Source organism: Desmodus rotundus, chromosome 7 (assembly GCF_022682495.2).
Source record: "Desmodus rotundus isolate HL8 chromosome 7, HLdesRot8A.1, whole genome shotgun sequence".
Taxonomy (NCBI): Eukaryota; Metazoa; Chordata; class Mammalia; order Chiroptera; family Phyllostomidae; genus Desmodus; species Desmodus rotundus.
In genome coordinates, this window is record NC_071393.1 from 116005781 (window position 1) to 116031242 (window position 25462).

General features: G+C 53.4%; 2 protein-coding genes across 5 annotated transcripts in view; one reads left to right on the top strand and one right to left on the bottom strand.

The window, feature by feature from the left end:
* Positions 1 to 126: 126 nt before the first annotated feature.
* ISCA2 (iron-sulfur cluster assembly 2) lies at positions 127 to 6038 on the top strand. Of its 2 annotated transcripts, XM_024567469.4 has the most exons (5): positions 127 to 246; positions 451 to 553; positions 667 to 782; positions 1267 to 1412; positions 4587 to 6038. In XM_024567469.4, coding segments are annotated over exons 1-5 (438 nt in total). In that variant the 5' UTR covers positions 127 to 175; the 3' UTR covers positions 4589 to 6038. The 2 variants fall into 2 exon arrangements, with proteins under 2 accessions (XP_024423237.2, XP_024423236.2); XM_024567468.4 differs by lacking the exon at positions 4587 to 6038 and having other exon boundaries at positions 1267 to 3842.
* LTBP2 (latent transforming growth factor beta binding protein 2) overlaps positions 4917 to 25462 on the bottom strand; it is an 89212-nt gene continuing 68666 nt past the window's right edge. The window contains exons 18-36 of one of the 3 annotated variants that reach the window (XM_024568352.4): positions 23048 to 23167; positions 18378 to 18497; positions 17203 to 17325; positions 16864 to 16989; positions 16385 to 16510; positions 15505 to 15627; positions 15291 to 15416; positions 14761 to 14883; positions 13947 to 14081; positions 13523 to 13648; positions 12819 to 12962; positions 11806 to 11997; positions 11615 to 11698; positions 10811 to 10939; positions 10362 to 10499; positions 10114 to 10281; positions 9508 to 9789; positions 8318 to 8467; positions 4917 to 7848 (exon numbers count right to left, since the gene is read on the bottom strand). In XM_024568352.4, the coding sequence (XP_024424120.4) occupies positions 7703 to 7848; positions 8318 to 8467; positions 9508 to 9789; positions 10114 to 10281; positions 10362 to 10499; positions 10811 to 10939; positions 11615 to 11698; positions 11806 to 11997; positions 12819 to 12962; positions 13523 to 13648; positions 13947 to 14081; positions 14761 to 14883; positions 15291 to 15416; positions 15505 to 15627; positions 16385 to 16510; positions 16864 to 16989; positions 17203 to 17325; positions 18378 to 18497; positions 23048 to 23167 (2681 nt within the window). In that variant the 3' untranslated portion in view covers positions 4917 to 7702. The remainder of the gene's footprint in view (positions 7849 to 8317; positions 8468 to 9507; positions 9790 to 10113; positions 10282 to 10361; positions 10500 to 10810; positions 10940 to 11614; positions 11699 to 11805; positions 11998 to 12818; positions 12963 to 13522; positions 13649 to 13946; positions 14082 to 14760; positions 14884 to 15290; positions 15417 to 15504; positions 15628 to 16384; positions 16511 to 16863; positions 16990 to 17202; positions 17326 to 18377; positions 18498 to 23047; positions 23168 to 25462) is intronic. The other 2 variants (XM_053927751.2, XM_053927752.1) reach the window with 2 other exon arrangements.

The following is a 25462-nucleotide window of genomic DNA, read 5'->3' on the forward strand; positions in this document are numbered from 1 at the left end:
TTTGTTGGTGAGTTTTCGGTTCGCAGTGGAGCATTTCTAGCCAATAAAAATTCCTCCGCCTCTCGCGCCACCCAATAAGCGTGCTCGGAGGCGGGGTCTCTGTGGGTTCCACCTCCCGAGGCCCAGGTGGAGAAGGAGATTGGGGAGACGCGAGGGGTGGGGTTTGTGGAGGAAGATGGCGGTCTCCTGGGGTTTATCCCTGAAGGTGGCGGCACTGAGAGCGGTCACGCCCTGGTGGAATAGCAGGTACCAAGCCTAAAAGGGTGCTTGGGGAGTGTATTAGGTTTTGCGCCTTCCAGGACTAATCGGAAACCAAGGCCTGCGGGGGAGGTGAGGGTGTAGCGTGACACTGTCCAGTTGGAGGTCGTCAGGTTTGGTAAGGCAGTGTAGGTGGGGGTCGCCAGGTTTCCCTCTGCTCGCGGGCTCATCCTCCTCCTTTGCGCGCGGCAGGCTCCTCGCGGCCTCCGCCGGACCTCAGGCGCTTCGGGAAGCGTCGTCCTCCAGCCCCAAGGCTGGCGAAGGGCAGGTTTACCTCACCGAGAGCTGCGTCCAGGTAAGAGGGGTGGTGGTGCCCGGACTAGGGCCGGAAGTGCAGGGACCTCCCCTTGGCCCACCTTTCTTTCTCTCTGTGCCTGGCATCCCTGATCCCCTCTTCCTGCATTTCAGAGGCTTCTGGAAATCACCCAAGGGTCAGAATTCCTCAGGCTGGAGGTGGAGGGAGGTGGATGCTCCGGATTCCAATACAAATTTTCACTGGATACAGTTATCAACCCCGACGACAGGCAAGGAGGAAGGGGTGGATCCTCAGAGAAGGTGCGGGAGGGATAAAAGTGTCTCCAGTTTAAGGCGCACTTTTATTCCAAATTTAAAAGGTTTGCTAAAGATGCTTACCGTCCCCCTTCTTACACAGTGGGGATACAGTTAAGCTTTGTTGTCTCGATTCAAAATAACTGAGTTATAGGAGGAAGATCGGCCTGCCTGGGTTATGATTAGGGTTAGGGCTAAGGTCAGATGCAGGGTCCATAGGGTAGTTGATAGAGTTAGGCTGGACTAGATTCCAGGCCTAAATCTCTAAACATTTTCCAGTACTTATTCAATCGAATCTTTTGCCTCAAAATCAGCACATTTTGGAGGTACTAGGAATACTTCCTCTATTTCAGAAAACTGAGGATGTGCACCTCTCACATCAGGGCTCAGAGGCTGTCCTGTTTTTGGTGTTTATGATGTTCATTAATGCTTTCCTCCTTTTTTTTTTTTTTTTTTCAGGGTATTTGAACAGGGTGGGGCGCGAGTGGTGGTTGACTCTGATAGCTTGGCCTTCGTGAAAGGGGCCCAGGTGGACTTCAGCCAAGAACTGATCCGAAGCTCATTTCAAGTGTTGAACAACCCTCAAGCGCAGAAAGGCTGCTCCTGTGGGTCATCCTTCTCTGTCAAACTTTGATTAGATTGACAGGTGACCCAGAGGTTGCCACCACTGGTACCAATCTGAGGAACCTGGGACTGGTAGAATTTTAGTGGTTTTCTTCCAATCATGTTCCTCTCTTAAGTTTATTTCCCACGATCCAGGAGCGTTTCTGTTATTTTCAGAATGTGAAACTTTTACTCTTGACTTCATTTCTCCTGCACAATTTTAAAGCTAAGGCTGTAGTTGCTGTTACCTAAGATTTAATAACTAGTTGAAACCCAGTATAATTTGTAGAAGCCTCCAAGGTTCCAAAACTTTAGTTACTTCTCTGTCCTTTAGAGCTGCTTGTGTAGCTATGTATAAAAGCTTCATTTTAAAGAAAGTCCTTATTAACTTGTGTTTTGGGTCAGAGTCACAGATTAGGTATCTTGAACATTCATTACTAGGCCAGAGGGGATGAGAAAGGCAAACGAAATGTCCTCATTTTCATCTCACTCCTCCTGAATTTGCTGGTTGACTTATCCTTATTTACTCTGCAGCTCATGCTTCACTTCCCATTTGTTAGGCAGATATATTTCCTTATACTCAGGAATCTACTAAAACCAAAAAAACCAAAAGACCACTCAGAAAACAGGCCTAACCCCGACTGATACCTGAGTCACTTGAAAAATGACCTCCATACTCCCACAGACTTTTCAAGATTATGCGATCACTTAGTGACCAAATCTTTCAAGGATATGTTGCTTAACTTACGGTGTAAAACATCTCCGGTCTAGTACAAAGCAGGAACTTATCTCTTAGTTGGACTAGATAGTAGATACATAGGGATTTTCTTTTAGGTTGGATAACTAGATAAAATGCAGGATGCCCAGTTAAGTTTGAATTTCAAATGAACAACAGGTAATTTTTAGTATAAGTGTGTCCCAAATATTGCATGAGACATAACTTATCCAAAAAATTATTTGCTGTTCATCTGAAATTAAAATTTAACTGGGCACCCTGTATTTTTATTTGTTTAAACCTGGCAACTTTAGGTTCACTGAAGGAAAAGTGTTTCAAGCCACAAATTCCAGTGAATTTTAAAGTACTTGTTTGGGTTTGTCATTTAAAAAGGTTATAGAGCTAGAAATAGTTGTGTGTGGGTGGCTGCTGGGGGAGTCAGAAATGCATGGACAGACAGCTGACAGACAGACACCACCACCCTGATGAATGATGTACGAACGCTAATGTTGGGGAAACCACCTCAAGTTGATTCTGGAAGAATTATCAGTGAAACCCACCTTTTCCTTGCAGGCCTAACAGTTCATTACAGCAAAAACTTGCGTTTCTGGACTGGATGGAAACCCTTCTAGATTAGATTAGAATTAAGTTGTTAAATAATTTACCATTAAAAATGGAAATACAGAATCGAGAGACAAATAATCCAAGAGAGACGCATAGATGCTTACATTTTTAACATGGAAAGGTCTAGAACTTAGAGAAAACAAGCCGGTCTTGTGTATGCAATGTGTACAAAGAGGAAAGAAGGGGACACTCAGAAACCTGAGCAGATTTCTTAGCAGATCTTCACGGATGGAGGCAGAAACCAGTACACCGTGAAAGCCTCTGTGTGCAGCCTCACTGAGACGCTGAAAAGCGTTGCCACTCACGGGGCCTAAGAAGATTGTCAGCTCACGCTAAATCCCTTCATCCTCAAAAAGACATTTTGCTACATTTTAAGTATTAGAAATATTCTTCCAGAATATCTTTGTGGGCTATTTATTGATGGTGATTTAAAAACTCCGTGAGCAGAGCATGATAGCTTTAGTAGCTAAATAAACCATTGAATTGTAGTGATAAATTAGGCAGTACCAGGCTCCCTTGGAATGCCTACATGTAATTATTGTTAATGGGAAAAATGGGATTTTGTGTATGGAAAGAGTAGGTTTGGGAGAAGTCACCTTATTTCATACAGAAAGCTTTATGGGGACACTTGAAGTAACAAGAACTCTTCCACTGCCCTGGCTGGACAGTTCAGTTGGTTAGAGCGTCATCCTAGTATGCCAGGGTTGCAGGTTCGATCCCCAGTCGATCCCCGGGCATGTACAAGAATCAACCGATGAATGCATAAATAAGTGGAACAACAAATCGATGTTTCTCTTTCCCTTCCTCTTTCTCAAATCAGTTTTACTTAAAAAGTCTCCCCTGTAAATGGTTGATACAGAAATTTTAGGAACAAATGGTACCATCGAGGTGACGGTAGGCAGTTTGCTTGGAATGAACAGTGAGTGACATGCAACAGGGTTAGGATCTTCCGCAGGCACTTTCTGACCAGGTGCCTTCTTCCTGGCAGGCCATAAAAGCAGACGTCTTCGCGAAAGTTGCTCACTGAGCAAATTCATTTAGAAAAACTTTATACTCTTCCAGTATCAATTGGAAGGGTTTTTGGGGGGGGGTGGGAGGGGTTGGGTTGGGTTTTTTTTTTTTTTTTTGGCTGCCTTTTACTTCTAAGGGGAGGTTATCAAGGCCTATTTGTTGCAGAATTGATTTTATTTAACTGTATAGGCAAACTAGTAAGTACCTGGGGCAGCATGCGCCACCCCCCTTTAGCAAAACATAGTGCAGGAACCGAAGGCGGGAAAGCCCTGGATCTGCTTTATGTTGTGAATAGCTTTATGTTGTTGGCTCCAAAGAGGGAGCCTCTAGGTCACCATTCAGATCTTACCTTGCTGTGGAATAATGCTTAGTTATGTGGTGATAGTGACTAGTGGTATGTAAACTATAGGTGTCCCACCCACCCTTCCCTTATTTCATGATTAGGGGAAAACAGATTCAGAAATAAGATTAGGAAGGACTAAAGTAGGTGTCCAAGAAGATACTCTTCTTTTTTTCTCTTTGTTCTGAGAATTGAGCCCAATTCTTTTGGCCATTCGTCATGCAGCACCCAAGCAGAGGGTTGCTATTTGGCAGGAACATCGTGTAGAGAGAAGGGAGCAGCACTGATGGTCACGGGTAGCTCTCCCTTAAACTGTGGCCGTGAGCTGACGTCATAAAGCTTGCACTATCCACTGCAACATTGTTATGTTTTTGTATGTTTGTTTCAAAGGCAGGAAACTACTCTTTTTCTAGGGATCTAGGCTTGATATTTATGATTGCTTTTAAAAAGTATCCTCACCAAGAAGATATGTTTTATTGATTTTAGAGAAACAAACATCGATCGGTTGCTTTCTGTATGCTCCCTGACCCAAGATCAAGCCCACAGCCTAAGCATGTGCCCTGACTTGGAACTGAACCTGCAGCCTTTTCGGTGTACGGGACGATGTGCTAACCAACTGAGCCACCCTGGTAGGCCTATGATTTCTTTTTAAAAATCCCTTATCTGACATTTTCCCACAGAAATACCACAGGACTGCTTAAGGGAAGTTTGCTTTAAGAAGTTTTGAAAGGATGATCATCTGGTTTTAATTGAAAATATAGACAGGTACATATATAAAGGAAGGAAGGAACATTTAAGTAGTCCATAGCCAGCAGGTGTATTTAAAAATATTTTATTTTTTTTAGTAGATAATACATATACAAAATTCCAAGAGGCACCAAAGGGGATACAGTGAACAAGTGTCCCAATCCTGTACCCATCCACCCTGTCATCCTCCCCACAAATCACCATTGTTTCTAAGAATTTAGCCTACAGGTATAATCCCATAGATAACAACGTTTGCATGAGAATATTCATTATAGCATTATTTTTACCAGCAAAAGATAGGAAACTGGAAATGTCCACCAGTAGGGAACTGATTAAATAAATTATGATTTACCCATCCAATGGAAGAGTATGCATTTATAAAATAGAGTAAGTCAGCTCTTACGTGCAAGTATGAAGCAAAAACAAAGGGTAGAACAGCATGCATAGTATGCTGTTTGTGTTTTTAATACACGGAATTATGTGTATGTGCATGAAATATTTCTGGAAGGGCAAACAAGGTGAGGGTTGGGGGAGGGGCAGTGGAGCAGCATTGAATAAAGCGCAGTGCCAGCGCTGGCCGGGTGGCTCAGTGGGTCAGAGCATCATCTGGTTGCTGGTTGGATCCCAGGTCAGGGCACGTATAAGAAGTAACCAGGGAGTGCACAAATAAGTGGAACAACAAACTGATGTTTCTCCCCCTCTTTCTCAAACCAATTACAAATGGAAAGAACGTGCGGTGCTAACAGTGTATTGAGGAATGGTAAGACGTTCTCTAAAATGGGTGTAAGGTGGAGTTAGTGGGTATCCAATTCTCTTTCCCCTTTCTTTAGACAAATAGCAGCATGCGTTACACTTTTTTGTACAGCCCTCCTTTTCCCCTTAATTATGTTGGGAAGGCATTTAGAGCCACTTTTTATTTTTCTATTTAGGGCTCTGTAGCAATTAATTGTAATGTTTTGCTATTACAAATAATGGTATAATAAATAAATAAACCCTTACATATGTAATTTCACATTTGGGGAGGACATAGCCGAAGATTAAATTCCTAGAAGTATAGTTACTGATTCAAAGAGTGATTTTGAAAGACATTTTCATATCCTCTTCGGAAGACTTCTGTCGACTACGTTTGTGAGTGCCTCTTTTCTACAGATGCTCGCCAACCGACAATTAAAGTGTCTCAGTGTGGTTTAACGTTCGTTTCTCTTATTTTGAAGGTCAGAATGTTTTCATATGTTTAAGAACTGTCTATTTTTGTCTGCTGAAAACAGCTAGTACAGTGACATAGAACAAATTATTGAAGCTTCGTGTGTCTCCATTTCCTCACCTCTAAGTTGGGAATAACAGTGGTAAATGGGATTGCTGGACGACTAAGTGAGATCTGTGTAGCACTTAGTACTGCCTAGCACAGAGCAGCCGTGCAGGAAGCTCCTGTGTGAGGCTGGCGATCGGAGCAGCAGGAAGGACTGCAGGTTCAGTGAAGCATTCCTTTGTTCATTTGCATTGCTGTTCATCAGAGGAGTACACGGAGCTTTCCTTGACTTAGAAGAGTAAAGACCCTTTTTCTGGGGGAACCCAATCACAGGCTGTCGGCAGAGCTGGCAAGGAGTGGGCACAGCCTCCGCTCTAGTACTTAGCCAACGTGGCGAAGAAATTGGGTTTAATGTGGAACAAAACCAGAATAGCCCAGATCTACATTTCTTTATTCTACTGTGGGTCTAAGTTCCCAGCTCGCCCAGGTTGGAGATGGTCTGTACTGGTAAACTCAGAGGAATGCCAGCCAGCCACTTCACGAAGGGCCGGAGGGCAGAGGCTTCTGAGTAGAGAGCACAGACAATGTAAGAAATCTGGCTTCCCCCCAAACAAGACTCCACTGGATTTCACAAGCTAGAAAATAGACCTCTTTATTGTTAGCACATCAAACTGGTGTCCACAAAAGGAGAGCCCAGGAGAAATTTATTTCCTGTAAGCAGCAGTATGTACCTAGTTCCGGTCTTGGGAGATGGGTGCCATGTCTGTGGCAGCCCTGTGCACAGGAGCTACTGCTGGGGATATTTGGGGTGTTTCTGTACTGGAAGGTTCTGAATATTTTCTATAGACTTGTGTAAAGCCCTCGCTCCCCACTTTTTAAAAATTGATTTCCCCTATTGTTAATGTTGCCCTCTTGCTTCTCGGGCTCCTTGCTCCCCTTCACACTCAGCAATCCAGTTTTATTCTTGCTCCTCCGAGATGAGGGGACCTCCGCCACTCCCTGGGGCCACAGAAGTGGCTATAGGATGATGTGGCAAAATCCAGTCCAGACCAGATTGGCTGAGTGGCAGTGATGGCTTTAGGAGGAGGCGTTGTCACTCCCATCAAAGTCACTCCCCAGACTTCCTCCATTCCTTTCCTGCTCCCTAGCTTCTGAAGGACCGTTCCAGGGCAGATGTAGGCTGTGCCCTGGTTTTGGAATCATCAGGATGACATGTGAGTCATGGCTGGAAAAGGGTGTCTGCAGTGTGAGGGCGAAGGACCTTGCATGTGTGCACAGCTGGAGGGGGAACGAGGGCCGTCCTTTGGTAAGCATCCCATAGCAAGGCCAGGGCTGATGGCGGACCGGGCCTCACGGCCAGTGGCTGAAGCATTAAAGCATTTGGTGGTGTTTGGGCCAAGCAAGGGCATGGCAGCATGGAGGCAGTGACAAGCTCACAGCCAGAGGCCTAAACTGGGACAGATGAAAAGCAGGCAAGGCTGGCTGGGAGAGGGGCCACAGGGCCTCCTGCCGGATGTCTTCGTGGTGTCTTCCCAGCCAGGGAAGCATCCTCCAGGGCCCCGCCGGAGCCCATTTCCAGGTAGCTGCCCACACTGACCCCTCACTGCTACTCCTTGGCAGTGCAGCGTGGCGGCCCTGCCTCGGCCACAAAACCTGGGGGGCAGTGGCAGCGGTAGGAGCCCTCCGTGTTCTCGCAGTGACCATGGGCACAGAGTGCAGCAGGCCCGTTCAAGTCATTGCACTCATTCACATCTACGAGGAAGGAAAGCAGGAGAGATCTGGTGGGAGCCCGAGGGCCTTGGGTCTGTTGCTTCTGGCCCTCTGGTCACTGGTCCCAGCCCTGCAGTGGAATCCTAGGTATGGCAGCCAGAGGCTGAAGTCACCGCCCCAAACAGAGCAGCTCCAGGACACGAAGCAGGTGGTAGCGAGCCCATACGTAGTATGCCCAGGACAGTGACCATACTCTCGTTCCTGCCTTTTTTCTGTCTAGGCGCCTCCATGGAAAGGCTTAGCACAGCAGCCGACCTTCCTTTGGAGCTTTCTCACCCCCCGACCCCGACCCAGCACTGGGCAGCCTCACTATGGGGCCACTGTGGGTTTCCCAGTGACCCTAAATTTGGTCGTACGTCTCTGAAGTGAGCCATTGGCCAGCTGGCTCCTCCACACAGAGCCATCAGGGCCAGAGTGCTCCCGGGCGCTGCCACTCTGATCTGAAACTCACCCACGCAGGCCATCTGGGCCATGTCCAGCTGGAAGCCATCAAAGCAGTCACAGGTGTAGCCCTCCCGCACACGCACACAGCGGCCATTCTCACAGCCGTTCAGGACCCCGCACTCCTCTGCCTGAAGCCCCTCGAAGCCGGCCTGATGTTCTGGTGGGAGGAAGTCAGGGAGAGAAGGAAGCTGGGGCCGTCCCCAAGGCCTGGACCTTCACCCTGCACTGCGAAGGGTTGGCCCTGTTCAGTTCCTAGGGTGGGGCCAGGGAGGGTCATCAAACTCACAAGAAGATGATGAACCAAAAAGCAATACTCTTTAAAAAATTAAGTCATTTTAGGTAAGGTAGACCTTTAAGTGAGAGCTTTAAATGAGGCCTCCAAAAGGGCTGGGATTCACTGCTTTCATAAGGCCGGGCCCCCTAAGCAGTGGGTGTCTATACAGTTCTGGTTTTGCTGTGGTTGGTGGGAGGGCATTTGGTTAAACACTTTACTTTTTTTTTGTTTTTGTTTTTGCTGGGAGGACATTGGCAGCAAGAGTGGATTTACCCTCACTCAACACAGAGCAAAACTACCAGGCCTGCCCAACCCTCTCCTCCCTCTAAGCCACTCCCCAGCCCTGAAGGAGCCCCCACCCCTGGCCAATCTCGGGGCAGTCAGTCCGCATCAGTCTGAGTGGGTGGCTGTGCCTGTGGCGGGCATGTGGCACAGGTGCCAGGCCCCACTTCCCCATTGGAATCCGAGTCCTGAGTGCTGGGGTCATTGCCCCTGACAAAGCAAGTCACCACAGCGGGCCTGTAACGATTAACATTTCGGGTCACCAGCCAGAACCGCAGAGTAGGTTGTTCCACACACCCCAGGCGATGAGGGCGCTGACCCGGCGGCCCGAGTGGGCCTGCTTTCTCCACCGCTGTCTCTCACTCTCCACCCGCTCCCACAGGGACGCTCTGGGGGTCGGGATGGTGGTGTCCCGAACCTCCACGTCCCCAGTGCTAGTCTAGCAGGGAGTTGTGAGGGTGTGATGTGGGCATTTAGAGCTGTCCCTTCCCTTGAGTGACCTGGGGAGGGGACTTGGTGCGTCTTTCCCCCCCACCCCGTCCTCACCCTAGCAGGTGGGGGAGATGGGACTAGCAGGTGGGGGAGATGGAAGTGAAGCGACCTGGTGCCCGCCTCGCCCCCATTTTTGCAGCAACACACACCTGGGTGGCTGGCCACATAGTGGGGCTGGAGTTCTGAGGGCTGCAGGGGAGACTCAGGGCCTGGGGCATGGTCCCCTGGGTGGCTGGCTGTGTTGGGGAAGGGCTGCTCAGGGACTGCATCCTCAGGGCCCAGGTAGTTGTAGAAGGGGGCCCCATCTGGGCCATAGAGACTGTACTGCAGGTCGTCGGGCCCGGGGCCATACTCGTAGCCTGGCCGGAAGTGGACCCCGGCCTCCCGCTCTGCTTCAATCCGAGCCACGTTGCACAGCTGAGCATAGACCTCTGTCAGGGAGCAGGGAGAGAGGAAGCTGGGCCAGCTCCTGGTGACAAGCCTGATGTGCTATCCCCTGGTTCACTCCCCCGGGGACAGGGTGCGGGCTGGGACTGCTGCCCTCTGGGAGTTCCCAGCAGTGCTGTTCTCCCCACCTCACCCCACCGCCTGCCCTACTTTGTCCCCAACAACAGGGACCGCAGGCAGGGTCACAGCTCTGGCCGCCCTACTCCTCTCTAAGTCCCCTCTTCCAAGGTGAGCACATTCTCTACACTGAGGCCCAGCCCCGCTCAGAGGTACCACCCCCTCCCACCCGCAGGCACAGGCCCCCACACCGGAGCTCCTGGGGGGACACAGAGCACACTGCTGGCTCCAGGCCTCGCCGTCCTGGCAGCAGCACTCTGTGTAGGTGGTTCGGTGCCCATGCAGGGGTTGGCTGCACACGTAATTGGTGACTTTTTTCCAGCAGATGTCCATGTGGATGTCGTGGTCAGGCAGGTCCTCTGGTGGCAGAGACACAGACACACATGAGCCCCCCAGCCCAGGTCCGCCTGCCCGCCCCCGCCATCCCAGGCACACTGACCCATGCCACCGGTGCTGTTCACGCAGCGCTGCTGGCTGAGGTCCAGGGTGAGGGGTGGGCTGCAGAAGCAGTGGAAGGAGCCTTCCGTGTTCACACACTCGCCATTCTCACAGGCCATGTCCTGGCACTCGTCGTGATCTGTGGTGGCAGGAAGAGGGGAGGGGTGTGTGGGGCAGCCCATGGACCTCTTCATGGGCAGGGTGTGCTTGTAGCTGATAATGAAGAGGTAGCACCTGCTTCCCCCTCCCCTGCCCCAGCCAAGCCTGGGAGGCCCCTCTCTGGGCCACTTTTCCAACAGGTCCCCACGCTCCCCTCACCTCAGACCTGCCTGCTGCAGCTGGCCTCTGTCCCTGGAAGGACAACTCCCAGCAAGAAAGGGCCAGGCTGGCAGGGCTGGGTGAGCCCTCAGCTGTGGGCCCGGGGTGGGGAGGGCTGGAGTGTGTCCTCACCCTCACACTTCCTGCCGGTGGCATCGTAGTGGTAGCCAGGATTGCACAGGCAGATGTAGCCAGGAACCGTGTTGAGGCAGCGGCCGTTCTGGCAGAGACCAGGCCCGAACATCGTGCACTCGTCAGCATCTGTGGGAAGGCCAGAAGCAGCGTGAGGCAGGACCTGAGACTCAGGACTCCAAAGCCAGATTTGCTGGGTTGGAATCCCGGCCCTGACAACTGCCAGTTGGGTGACTCTGGGCAACTCGCTTACGTTCTCCTTGCCTCAGTTTTCTACCTAAAAAATGTAGTCTTACAGTTATGATGAGGGTTAGAAGATTAACACATGCAAGATGCCTAAGATAGTGCTGGGTACAGAGCAAGCACTTCAGGAAAGCTACTTCATTTTCTATTATTTCCTTCTGCAGCTTTGGGTTAGGGTGCTCAGACCTGAACTAGCCACTTTGAGTACAGGCCCCCAGAACTGCTGGCTCTGTCAGTGGGCCCAGGGAGACAAGAAGCAGCTGCCTCCAGCCTCTGCACAGCAGCACCCCTGCTCTCGCCCTGTGCCCTGAGATGCAGTAGTCAAGGCATTGTAGTTTGTTTCCGGGGGGCTCAGCCCCGGGGGAGCAGAAAAACCAAGGTGGGGTTCTATGAACATTCCCAGGGGAGCTCTGGCCAGAACTTCCAGCCAAAGCTCTGGAGGCCCTCAGCCCCAGGGAGTCTCTGGCTGCATGCAGAGCTTCCCCAGGACTTCCCAGAGGGCTGGGCGGGACCATTTCAGGGGAGTGGAGCTCAGGGGGGCAGCATGTGTAGGGAGGTTACCTGTATATGTGGTCTGTCCAAACATCCAGGCTCCTTCCACAGGGACGTAGCCTTTACCACTAGGGCAGATCTCGCTGAATTCGACTGTGGGGAGGCATCCAAGCTCAGAGAGACGAGGGCTCTGCCCCCTTCTCTCAGGGTCCTCCTGCAAAGCCAACCCCGAGAGGATTTAGGACCGTTGGGGGCTTTACCTGAGTCCCGGGCTGGGCAGGGCTCACAGGCGTCTCCCCAGCTGGCACCCTGGGTGCAGCAGCACTCGGCCTTCGTGGTGTTCCGGCCCAGGAGGCTGGCACAGGGCGGCTGGCCTCTGGGCCCAGCGTAGCATTCCATGCGGAGGGGGCCTGAGAGGTGGTCCCCAGGCGGGGCCTCGGGGACACTCTGGCCTGTGTGTGACAAATGCTCCTTGTTACTGTCTGTTCATGGCCCTTGGGGATGCCCTAGCCTTTGCAAACATACCATTTACATACCACTTCCCAGTGCACCAAATGCCTCTACCTGTACCATCTCACTTGGCTCCGTGTGGTGCGCATTATCCTCATCAGCTCCCTTGTACACACAGGCAAATCGGGTGACTTGCCACAACCACCAGCTATTAAGTGGCATAGCAGGGAGCTGACCTCAGTTCCTCGGCTGCCAAAGCCCCTGTTCTTTCCAGCATACCGCCTGCCTTCCGCCACCACAGTGGGGTGCCCTCTGCCTGTTCCTCTGCTTCACACTTACCCCATCCCCTCCCACCCTCCCCGTTCTAGGTCCTGCTTTCTTTCCCCCAAGTCAGAGGAGGCCAGCCGAGTCCTAGCCCACCTGGGAAGAGAGGCTGTACCCAGCAGGTCTGGGGTGGAGTGGAAAGAGGAGAGTCCAGCTTAGCTCTGCTTCCAGAGGATTTCCTGGGGTTGGACTGAGGGTCCCTCCAAGGGTCAATCCAAGATCTCTAGGGCCACTGTAAGTGGCCTCAGAGCATCCTGAGCCTCCTATAGGGCCCCTCACAGCCCTGCAGCCTCCTGGATGTTTCTGGGCCTGGGGCAGAACCCCCTCTTATCTTGCTGCACTCTCCGACTCCTTGCCTCCCCACACTCCACTCCCAGGCTGCACCCCTGCACACACCATGCCAGTCCTAGCCCAGGCTGCCCCTCAGGAGCTGGGGCAGTGGAAGAGCAAGCCATAGAGTGGCTGTGTGTAATGGTTGGGTAGTGTGGAGCACGTTCACCTCCAGCCACCCGCGGGCGGCAGCGCCCCTCCTGAGCGTCGTACTCTTCCAGGTCGCTGGCACAGAGGCACAGGAAGGAGCCCTCCACATTCTCGCAGAGCGCTGCCCCACACACAGCCAGCATGAGCTCACACTCGTTCACATCTGTCGGGCATGAGGACAGGCTTGTGCGTGGGAAGGAGGCAGCCCATGCCCTCTGCCCCTGCCTCCAGCCCGGGGGGGTGGGCAGATACTCATCCCCTCAAAAGAAAGAGGCTGGGTGTGTGTGTGGGGGGAAGCAGAAGTGGGCATGAGTTAGCAGGAAGGAGGAACAGAGGAACAGAGGGCATGGGAAGAGAGAGAGTGAGGGTGGCAGACAAGGGTCACTAAAGGGACAAAGAGGAAGGGCTCCCCCTCTGCACGTTCTCTGAATGAATGCACCAGTTGTGACCCTGAGGTCTCTAGAGAAGGGTGGTGCCTTCATTAATGTGCCTGCTCCCTCGCTGGTAGATTGTGGCCATGCTTCCCCTACCAACTTGGCCCAGGTGCCCCCCGTAGGGGAGAGCTGAAACCGCCCCTCCTTGCCCACTCTGTGAAGACCCATTATGGAGCCGAGAGACCGTGACCACTTCAGGAGGAGGGCCCCAGGACCTCTACCCAGGACGGCCAGGGTCGGTGGAAACAGGACCAAGGGCCCAGAGCCCAGCCACCCTCAGGCTCCTCACCAACGCAGTCCCAGTTGGAGGAAGAGGTCTCGAAGCCCTGGTCACAGAGGCAGTGGAAGGAGCCCTCCGTGTTGTCGCAGAAGCCGTGGCTCCCACACACGGTGTCGTTGGCACACTCGTCTATGTCTGTGGGACAGTGGAGACCAGCGTGTGGGGTGCGCTCTCAATCACTCTCCTTATTCCCTGGGAATACTTATTTATGTGGTCTAGTAGCACCAAGATCTGTGAAAAGCAACTTCTAAACACAGCACAAGAAAACTCTAACATTCCTCTTCAGTTTTTGCACGAGCCCTGCTATATGAGAAAATACAAACTTTCTAACAGCTGCGAAAGTAATGTCCTCAGGACAAAACAGTTTCTAGCTGGATGCATGAAAGGTAGGTGGCTCCAGTCCTCCCCCTGGTGAGCCCCCCTCCCTCCTCACCGATGCAGTCTCCAGTTGGGGCCATGTGGAAGCCGGGCTGGCAGCCCAGGACACAGCGGTAGGAGCCAGGGCTATTCTCACACCTCCAGGCCCCACACACCGGGTCTCCTCCGTCGTTCTCACATTCGTCGATATCTGTCCCCAGAGCCATGAGAGGGGACAGAAGTGGCCAGGTCACCGCTCTGGCCCCACCTCTCTGGCATTACAAGGTCACACCCCCACAACCTCTGGGGTCCTTGATCTAGTTCCAAACTACGGTGAGCATCTCAACCCCAAAACATCAAGTTCAGGCTCATTTCCCCTGACCCAGCAGGGACAAATGTGGAAAAGCGAGCTCTATGCTATTTAGGAAAACACTGAGCTCTTAGCCTCCTTTTCCCCATCCCCTTTTCCCAAAAGCAGAGTAGTTTATACTTGTCTATATAAAACCTTCACCAAAGTGTATTACAGAGAGTCGTCTTCATATCTGTCTCCCTTACTCAATTTCAAGATTGCCTGTAACTGTCTATTTGTCCTAGAAAAAGACATCGAACCCAGCAGGTGTTTAATAAATGTCTATTGAATCAGTTTGGCTTTGAAAACTAGATAGTGTGGCTGCTAGCAAGGATTATTATTGTCTTCATTTTATCATCCTTGCACAGTCCCTGAGTCAGCAGAGGCTCAATAAACGCATTATCCACTGGGTGATTAATGTGTGGCAAGGGCCCTGATTCCGGAAGCTGCAGTTCCTAGTCCCAGGGAGCTGAGCACCAGGCCGGGCTGGGGGTGGGAAGATGTGGGGCAGAGCCCCGTCCACCCCACTGGGAACCCTTACCCACACACTCCCCGCTGTCTGGGGAGGGCTGGAAGCCAGTCTCACACAGACAGTTGAAGGAGCCCTCGGTGTTGACACAGTGCCCTCCCAGACACCAGTCTGTGACTGCACACTCGTCTACATCTGAAACGGACACACTTGTCAGCAGACCCAGTCATGGGTCCCGAGGGCCCGGGGCGGCTTCCTGTGGGCCCTAGGTCGCCCACAGGAGGGAGGGCCAGGGGAGGAAAGGGCTGAAGATCAGAGGAAGAGTTCAGAGCTGGGAGCCAGAGGCCAGGCTGGGGCAGGAGCCCCGGAACGGGGCTCTGTCAACGGGAGAAGGGAGACACCAAAGAGTCTGCAGGGTGAGTGCACGCTGGGTGAAAGAGTCGCTCCCCGACACTTGGCTCCCTCTCATTGCCGTCCCACTCCCTTGTTCCCACCCCCGGTGCTGGTGCCAGGAAGCTGGAGCACTTTTTGTCAGTACTCCAGACACAGCCTCTAGCACCCTCTGCTGCTGACAAGTGGATGTGGCCAAGCTGGCTTCTCACCCTGGCAGCTGGCGCCTCCCTCGGCACTAACAAAGCCGGGTGCACAGAGACAGAAGAAGGACCCGTGGCTGTTGAGGCACTCGCCGTGGGGCGCGCAGTACTCCTCTCCCATGCACTCGTTCACATCTGCAGGGGGAAGACAGGCCGTGGTGTCTCCTGGGGGATATCCCTGCCTCCCCACACAGTCCCCAGTTGGGGGGCCTGGGCCACTCACCCTCACACACAGTGCCATTGGCTAGTTGGAAGCCCAGGGGACACAGGCACTGGTAGGAGCCAGGCGTGTTCTTGCACTCCCCTCCCAGGCAGGTGCTCTGGAGGTCTTCGCACTCATCCACATCTGCAGGGCCACACAGGAGGAAGGAGGCCGATGGCAGCACCTCCCAAGGACAGGACCCAGTGGGGGAGGTCGCCGGGGGGCCTGTCCCCTGTCTGGGGAGCCTGGCCCCAAAGAGACATCGTCCCCTTACAGAGCAGCACAGCTTGTGTAAGGAAGCCTGCGGGGAGCTAAATGTCTGGAGCTCCCCCCGACTTCTGCCCCAGCCCAGCGGGCTCCCCTGCCTCCTGGCTGGGCTTCTCCAGCTGCCCCTGCAGTGTCCACCTTGGGGATGCTCAGCATCTCTCAGCAACCCTGGCCTGGGATGGCCAAACCCCACTGCCCTCATGACTGAGACGGCTTAGGTTTTCCTGAGAAGCAGTGGGAAACAAATGAGAAACAAACCAAGGAAACACACACAACCTGAGAAGGTAAGGGAAACTAGATCCTTCAAGCTGGCCTGAGATTCCCTGGTAGAGGCCAGCATTTTTCAAAAACGGTTCCAGTGCCACCCTTATGAGGAACCTCTGGGGAGCTTGTTAGAAAGCAGATCCCAAGCTCCTCCCCACCCCCCGACAGAGGTTCATTTAGCCCATCTGGGACAAGGCCCAGGAGCTGGCTCGTCGGCCCCTAGACCCAGATCTGTAGGTGTCCATGGTGAGCCCACCATCTGAGGTGGACAGAGGGGCCCCTGGTCCAGGCACGGCCCCAGCTGTGTCCTGGCACTCCCTTCTGTAACTGTGATGGGTTAGCCTCCCTCATCTGCCTCAGCGGTTCTTACCTTCACAGGTGTGGCCCTGGGGGCTGGGCCGGTAGCCCTGGTCACAGGCCCTGCAGGAGAAGGAGCCGGCAGTGTTGGTGCAGACTCCTGAGGGGCAGACTCCCGGAAAGGCGCACTCGTCTAGGTCTGGGGCAGACAGGGGTGGTCACCTGGGGGCTCGGAGGGCTTCCTCCGCCTGGCGAGGCAGGAACCTGCCACACCCCTTGTCTTTCTGTCCGAGCTTGCAAGACTCTCTCCACTGTAAGCTTCCCTCTTGTCTCTGTGGCTCCCCTTTCTTCCTGTCTTCACCTCTAAACTTGGGGATTATGACAACAGAAGCTCTCCTTGGGGCCTAGTCCGTGGTTAGGGTGCTCTAGCCTAGCCTGGAGACCCTCAGCACTAGCCCAAAGCTAGGGGACAAACGGAGGGCTCTTTGGAAGGTAAGAGGGCCTATATCATATTCTCAGTCCCTCTCTGCCAACCGCCCCCCACCGGGTTACCTTCGCAGGCAGTGCCGTCTTCATTCACCCAGTACCCGCTCTCGCAGGCCGAGCAGGCGAAGGAGCCCTCGGTGTTGAGGCAGAGGCCTGTGGGGCATGAGGCCCGGCTGGCACACTCGTTGACATCTGAAACAGGCCATTGAGTCCTGTGTGGGACTCTGTAGGATAGACAGGCCAGGACTGACAGGTGCATGGGACAGTGGGGAGGACGGGTCTGGCAGCGATGGTCTGGGTCAGCGGGGTTAGGGCTGTGGGACCAGGGCGGGTCAGGAGTGCACGCACGGGGAGGAGCGGCAGGCTGGTTTGCTGTGGAGGAAGGGTGCTTCAGCATCTCTGTACCTTGGCAGCTCTTCCCATCCGAGGTGACCTCGTAGCCCTGCTCACAAGAGCATCTGAAGGAGCCCTCCAGGTTGCTGCACCTTCCATGGGCGCAGCGCCCGGGGGTCAGACACTCATTCACATCTGTGGGAGAGAAGCCTAGGATGGCAGCTGGCCTCCTCTCCTTCATGCAGCCCCCTCCATTAGGCTTAGAGCGTCTCCATTATGAGGCCAAGGAATCACCCCTCCGAGGACCCACCGGCTCCCCGGGGCAGGCCATAAGGTCACCCTGCTCCTGGCCCCACATCCTGGTCCCAGGCAGCACAGGACGCCCTTTCCCACTGGGTGCACTTCATCTCTCTCCAGTGACACCGAGAAAAGGGGGCCAGGTCCCTCAGCCCTGGGGCTGGGGTGGCCCATCCAAGGACACCTAGAGTGAAGTGTCCAAGACCCTTGACTCAACTAACCATGGTCCTGAACCTCTCTGGCTTCCTACCTGCCAACCAAACTGGTACGATCTCACATTCCCAGCTTCACAAGCAGCGTTAAGAAGTGAGTTGGCAAGGCCGAGAAAGGCCAAGCTAGGCCTGGGTGGCTGAAGGGCACTGTCAAGGGCCTGGGAAAGGTCTGCCCTCTCCAAAGCCTCAAAGCATCTATTCACGAGTCAGCCCCTCCTGGCATTCTGAACCCGGGCCCTTCCTCCTGCGGGGGCTGTGGGGAAAGCACTTCTTCCTACAGCGGACACGCAGCCTTCCAAGGAGGGAGAACGCCCATTGTTCCGTTAGGCATCGCTGTTTAGACACTGCTGTTGGGATGCAAAGGGGCAGGAGACCCCTCCTTCCAGGAAACCCCAGCAGGGCCCAGCTGCTAGCTCACACCACTGGACTCAGCTTCCTCCTAAGATGCTTGGCACTTTACTCTACCCAGAAGGATCCAGCCACAGAAGCTTCTGGGACCTTGGATATGACCAAGGAGCCAAAGTGGTCCCCACCCTAGCTGATTCAGAGAGCAGAGCATCAGTAACTGACGCACACCCATCTCATGCCCAGCGTCATCTGGGGACCCAGCGGGATCTCGAAGGACAATGGCCTCCAAACCACTTCCCTCTGCCCGCCTCTTTCTCTCCCTGTGTGTGGGCTCAACCAGAGGTCCCAAGGCCAAACAGTCCTCTCAGGGCCTTGGCGAGCAGCCCTCACCTACACAGCTCCCGCTCTGGCCCCTGTAGCCCTCCTCGCAGGCCAGGCAAATGTAGGAGCCGGGGGAGTTGACGCATTTCCCATCAGGGCAGGTGCCAGGGTGACCGCATTCGTCGATATCTGCAAAACAACAACCCCTCCCTTGGTCATCCCTGGGAACCACAGCACATGGGTAGGTCTGTGAGGAAGCAAATCCTTGACCCTGCCCTTGGTTGGGGAGAGGGAGGAATGTCAGCTTCTGTGGGGATGGAAAGTAGGAAAAAGTGAGCGTTGTCTGTGTTCCCAACTCCACCTCCCACCCACTGTCCTGGACAAAGAGAGATGGAAGAACTTTAGAAAGGGCCATTCCCTGGGTGGGTGTGAGAGGCCGTGGTGGCCGCTAGCTGTGGGAGGGTGAGGGAGTGCCACTTTGTGAGCTGGACTGGTGGGAATGGCCTTTGTGTCTCCCTGATTTATTGTTTTTGGTTTTTTTACAAGTGGGACAATTACTGGGATTGTATGTGCTTGGCACAACAGGCCCCAGAATAGATCACCAGCTGGGTGACAAAGGCAAAATGGACTTCCTGCACCAGAAAATGGGGACTGATGATGACCCCCAGTCTTGGATGTGGATAAGACCAGCCCTGAGGCTGATGCGGAGCTGAGGGCGGACACTGGTAAGGTCTCTCTGCTACAGAGAAGACTTCTTCCAGCCAAGGACCGTGTAGAGCTCCCAGCACCCAATCTGGTGAGATCCAGGAAAGTCAGCCAGAAAGGACAAGCCCTAGCACCACCTGGATGAACAGGGGAAGAGGGGACCCAGGAGGGAGGGGAGCAGCAGTCCTGGCAGAGAGACAATGAGGAGGAGGATGGTGCTCTCGCTTCCAGGTACTGCTCGTGGGGATCTCCCTGATGTGACCTAGCATCGTGGGGAGTCCACATCCCAGGACCCAGGGGCAGTCCTTGGCTGAGTTAAGAAGGTCATCCCACAGGGACAGAGCTCTGGGCTGGGGCTGCAGGAGGACACTATGTCCCTCCAGCCCGGTGTCAAGGCTCCCACTCATGACACACAGGTTGACTGGGTGCCAGAGGAAACAGGGGGGTTTATTCTCCCTAAATGGGTCATTGTCACTGTCTTGGAGGAAGTCTGCCCATTTTTGCAGACCCAGAGGCCCTACTGCTCAGGAGGAAGACCTACTCAGCTCCATGGAGGAGATGAAGGAGGCAGGGCCATGGGTCAGAACACAGGCTTTCCGCCAAGGGACTAAAGCCAGAGGATGTCATCATAGAACAGGAAATGCGCCCTGCAGTGTGGGGAGCAAATGAGTCTCCCCTGAGGTTGCTTGGTCTGCAGGAGACAGGACGCATGAAAGCCCTCTGGTCCAGGGAACCGGGCCTCTCAAGACCAAAATTTCATCCCGAAGGTCCAGAAGAAGAGGGAGACATTCACAGGGCAGGTGGTTAGTCAGGTGGGTACCTGCAAGGAGATATTCAGAACTCCAAGGTAGCCCTGGAGACATGGAGATAAGGCTCATCTCTGGAAAGAGGGAGGCCAAGAGCCCCTTGCTGGGTGTGGTGACACCAAGGGAAACTATCGTAAGGGTTTCTGTAAAGACAGACCTAGAGAGAAGGAGACAGAGATGGAGGGAGTGAAGACCACCACTTCGGCCACCGAGGGACAGTAGCCAGCCCCATGGCCTGGTGGTCCAGGCCGAGGTACCAGAAGGAGGCTGGGCAGAGCTGCTGGGAATGATAAGCAATCCCTGCTTCAGGAAGGCAAGACTTTGGGGGATGAAGAAGAACAAGGAGGAGGCGAGGATCCCCGTCTAAGATCACACTGGGGAAAAAAATGAAGTCTTTGGACCTCTCTTGCAGAGATGAGGCAGCATAGGAAGAAGGTCAGATTTGCCAGCAGCACAAAACCCTGAGGTCTGTCCTGCCCCAAACTCTCTGGGCACATCTGTAGAGGTGGTGCACGAAGTGCCTTATGCTGGGGGTTAGGGGCTTGGGGTCCTAATGCTGTTCACTAAATATTCCAGCTCTTTCTGGGCCATGGTGGGCTTGTGTCTGCCTCCTGGTCTCTTGTGATTGGGTGGGGCCAGGGGACTAGACCTGTGTGATTTAGGGACAAAGCACTGAATTGTGTGTAATGCTGCAGAGTGCTTTTTCTTTCTTCCAGAGACTGGTCACATACGAGATGCTGGCCGTTCCTTTAGCCTGGTTCTAGAGCTACGAAACGGGGCAGGACACCCAGCTGACCTGTGAGAAACATGTGGCATTGGTCCGATATAAAGTTTGCTCTGTTCTGGGAGCATTTGCAATCTTGCTCCCAGCACATGTCATCAGTCTGGCTCAAATAAACTCTTATAAAATTTTTTTTAAAAACTCTGCTGTGTTCTAAGTCACTAAGATTGGGGCTGTTTGTTCATGCACCATAACCTTGTCTGTCCCGGCAAGCTGCTGCTGGCCTCCTTCCTCAGAGCCCCAGCCAGCGATTGCCACGATTACCACACGTGAGTGGTCTGTCAGCAGGTCGGGGAGGGAGGGCAGAAGAGCTAAGAGGCCCTTACTCTCTCCACCTGAGCCAGGGAGGGCCTCTTCTGAATGGGAGCCATTAGGCAAAGCAAACCAAAGGAGCCAGATAGAGAATCTGCATGAAGTGGATGCCACATCTAACCAGTGCCTGTTAAAGGCACTGACTCCACTCTCACCAGATATCCTGAGGCTGTTCCACCAGCCCTCTGGTGCCTGGAGTAGGGCCAGACTTTTCTGTCTAGTGTCGGGTTTGAATTTCAATCTAAGATCATGGTGGTTTGGGCAGGTTTCACCCAGGGCGTGAGGGTGGGAGCTAGAGGATCTATACTCCTGTATTCCGGCGCATGGCTGGGACACAGTGGGCGCTCAGCAAATGTTTGTGGATCAGTAAGACCGTGTGACTAAAACTTCACACCCTCTTGGTGTGAGGCTGCTGAAGAGACCCCAGAAGATCCATGGAAACAGTCACTCCAGGGACCAGCTCGCCAACCTGCCCTCCACACCGGGAGAATGAGCGCTTCGCCTTTGCAGGAGGAAATGGCAGGGTGCCTGCCTCTGTTCCTCGTGAGAGCACAGGGTGGGGAGGGTGCTCAGTCAGGAGCCAGAAGCTCAGGTGGCCTTGGATGTGGGTGGGGGACTGCAAGGCCCCGGCAGTCTACAGGGGAATCTCACCCCTTTCCGTCAGAGCCCAGAGTCCCGGTACGACAGACGTGCCATTGAGACTTTGGATGGGCTGCTGTCCAGACCACTCAGGCCTTTCACCAGAGCTTTGAGTTTAAGTGGAAAGAGTGGTTTCTTAGCTGGAAAAAGAAGAAAGAGGGAGAGGAAACTGACTGGGCTCCTGGAGTGACGGGCCGGGGCTGTGGTTGCCGATGGAAACCTGGAGAAATGTGCAGGCTGCATCAGTCTTTCTTTCAACAGATTCAGGCGTCTGTCCTGGGCCAGGAACTCAGGCTGACCCCCCAGCCGAGGTGTGTGCCTGGAGCCTTTCCTCCGGAAGGGAAGGGGACGGTCCAGAGGCATGGTCTGGGCATGGGGGCATCCAGAAGTGAAAAAGAGCGGGGCTGTCGGATAGTAACATCTCCCCGTGTTGTGGAGGGTCTGCACATGCCTGTTGCACAGATATTCAGTCCTCATGGGAGCCCTGACATGGGCACGATGGTTCCGTGTTCAGATACTGAGACAGGGGCCGAATCCAGGCCTGTCTCCGCCACAGCCTGCGCCCTGACACGCGCTGGTCAGGGTAAATCAGATATTTCTAATGTCCCGGTGTTTGCTTGGTTCCTTTTCTATAGTTTTGCTTTCCTTTTTGATAATGCCTAAGGTCAAACTCATAATGCTGTGATGCTTAAATGCCGTGATCCCTCAGGTGTCTAGCACAGTACCTGGCACGTGGTAGGCACCGGCCAACTGCCAACTCCCTTCACTCTCCATTTTCCTGGAGACACCAGGCTGTTGGCTCCACCATGCTATTGAAAACAAGGGGTTCTACCTTTGATCACTTGGGCTTGAGTCTTAAAGGCGGAGTGCCACAAGGGAGCCACTGGGGAGGGGAAGGTGACACATGGGGAGTACAGACAGAGTTTTCTGTCCTACAACCCCAGCCAGCTCTTGCATTTGATACCCCAGCCTGGCAGGGAGGTGGCAGTGGCAGAGCTGCCAGAAGGTGGCACAATAGTGGTCAGTTCAAGCCAGCTGGCAGTGTCACGGCAAGGAGCAGGGCACGTTCATTCGTTCATTCATTCAGCTAGAATTTGTTGGTGGTGTCCAACACACCATTATTATCGGTCATCTAGGATATGGTCCAGTCCTAACGAGCTCACAGCCTGAACGCTTTGGCAAGAAGGCCAAGTTGAGGCCCCAGGTACCTCCCAGATAGAGCGACTCCTCTCTGCACAAGGAGAGCACCGCAACTCACAGTGAGGGGCACAGGCGTACAGAGGGATGTTCTCGGGGCCTCGTGCACATGAAGTTGCTTGTGTTCTCAGCTTCAGGGGGCAGACGGGATGCCAAAATACCTCAGAAGGGATGGAAGGGCTCAATATTCCCAGGTGGAGCAGGCTCAGCATCAAGGGGCCCGGTCAGGGACAAGTTGGAAGAGGCGTTGGGGACAATCAGTGCATGGGGAGATGGTGGGGCAGCACCTGATTCCTTACCTTGGCAGTGTCCCTTCCTGACCATGATGTAGCCCTGGTCACACTCGCAGTGGTAGGAGCCCTCTGTGTTGGTGCATCTTCCCCCATGGCACGTCCCTGGCTGCTCACACTCGTCTATGTCTGCAAACACAGGGAAAAGGCCCGAGTTGGGGCCAGCCCTGCAAGAGGTCCTGGGATACCCCTTCAGAAGCCAAGGACAAGGACACCCATGCTGAAGCCCAGGAAGGACAGGCACTCTTGCTGCGGCCATGATTGGCAGGGGGCTTCTATGCCAGATCTGGGACTGACCTAGCTCCGGCCCCTGCAAACCCCTCAGTCTCTTTCTCCCAGTGAGGCTAATTTTGGGGGCCCATGGGGACGGACCCTCACAGCTGTCTCCTCACCACAGTGCAAGGGCTGGTCTTGAGGTCAGGAGGCGAGTCCGTACGGCGTGACCTGAAGAAGCCAACAAAGTCTCCCTCCCAACACACCCCCCTGTACGGGTCTGGTGCTAGAGCCCTTACAGGCCTTCTGAAAGGTCAGGGATTAAGCAGCAAGCGAGAGACAGCGTGTCAGGCAGCTGAGGAACTGTCAGGGAGGTTTATTCCATTGTTCCAAAGCATGCGGGTGCCCCGTGATGGCTCAACCCTGGTCATGGCACTCCCTTGCTGAACCCCCACCAGGGTTCACCACCTGGCCTCCGTCTTGCTAGATTTGCTGATCCCCACTGATCCGGCCTCTAAGTCCTCGTTCACACAAATGCCTCTGCTCAGTTTGACGGCCAGCAGAGTGCTCCCATTTCAAAGGCTGGGTCTACTGACCAACTCTAGGTCGCTCTGGCCCCGCCACACTCCCCGCCCCACAGTTGAATTAATGGAGGACTCTGCTTCACCCCCACCCCCAGCACTGACTGGTTCAAACACCTCACAGAGCCCTTGTGCAGATTAAGTGAGATAATCCAGGTGAAGAGTTTAGCTCAGGGCCTGCCTGGCACAAGGTAGACACTGAAGAAATGTCAACTGCTGCTATTATTATTACTACTATTATTATTATTATTTTAAACCAACCCCATAAAATCCTGGCATGTAAGGCATGTAAGGTCTGGCATGTAAGGTCTTTCAAGAGCCGCCCCCTGCCTAAGTCTCTCACCTCAGTTCCTGCCTCCCACTTACCCCCTAGCCTCAGCCACAGGAGGAGCCGCTGCACAAGCTGACTCCTTGCCTGGAGTGGCTTCCCACCTGCTTGGCTACCTCCTACTCATCTCTCAGGTGAGTCACTTGTCCCCTCAACCCCCACGCCCCTTCCCAGGGTTCCCTGAGGACCCAGCCCCTAACAGTAACTGCTCATTTACTCTCTTTTTTCCTCCTCGACTGTCAAGAATGTGCCTTAGTATCCCAGTGACCCCCCGTGTCCAGCACAGAACTCCCGAAAGTGCACACTGCATGAATGGAATAACAATCATTTGCTTAGGGACAGAGTTTTCCTCGAGCAGCACTCCATGACCCCTCGGTGCACAGCGGAGTCCCGGGCGGAAGGGGTGAAGTGCGTGCTCCTGGGCCTCCACCTGCAGATTCTGACCCAGCAGTACTGCCCGGGCCCAGGAACCTGCCTTTTAATAACTCTCCGGGCAATTCTGAAACAACTGGTCCTCACTTTGGAAGCGCTAATCCCAATGGGTGAGAACAGGGAACTCAGAGGCAGAGCCATGTTTGCAAACTCGATAAAGGACCCACAAACTGGCGGGGCCAGGATACAGCCTGATAGATGAGGCTGGGAAAACTGAGGCGCTCTGTGGAGAAGAGCGGAAGTAGAAAAAGCCTGGCTTTTAGCACGCTTGCAAAGGTGGGCTCCACCTGAGGCAAACGTGCCCTGAAAGGCGAAACTATAACCTTAATGAAAGAACATGCAGGAGGATATCTCTGTGACTCAAGGGTGGGGAAGAACTTCTTAAAGCCCCAAAAGCATAAACATAAGACACAAAGGTGAATTGCAACACATCAACATTAAAGATTTCTATTTAAAAAAAGGCATGAGAATAACGGACAGAGGACGAAATGGGAGAGATGCAGTACCTAAGCCCAGGCAAGTATCTGGAATACATAAGGAGCTCCAAGAGAGCCACGAGAAAAACCAGCAACCCCACTGGAAAACTGAGCAAAAGGCAGGACGAAGCAATTTCCAGGTAAGGAAACCCGAAGGCTAACTTACGAAGAGATACTCACACTTAATAAAGCAACTCATTCAAACTATGTAATAGTCAAATAACTCATATTAATCAATTATATCATCTGAATCCTGGAAACTGTAAATTAATGAACTAAAATAATGAGATATTGTTTTATGAGACTAGTAAAATTTAGACAGTGGATGTGATCCTGGGTAAGGCCTCGCTAGGTGGCAGCCAGACCCCATGGCAGAAGTACTGACAGCTGACCT

Bases quoted from the DNA above. Each gene is read 5' to 3' on its own strand.
- ISCA2 (XM_024567468.4), top strand. From the start codon at position 176: ATGGCGGTCTCCTGGGGTTTATCCCTGAAGGTGGCGGCACTGAGAGCG. The intron at 554-666 runs GTAAGAGGGGTG...CCTGCATTTCAG, and splicing joins TCACCGAGAGCTGCGTCCAG to AGGCTTCTGGAAATCACCCA. The intron at 783-1,266 runs GCAAGGAGGAAG...TTTTTTTTTCAG, and splicing joins GTTATCAACCCCGACGACAG to GGTATTTGAACAGGGTGGGG.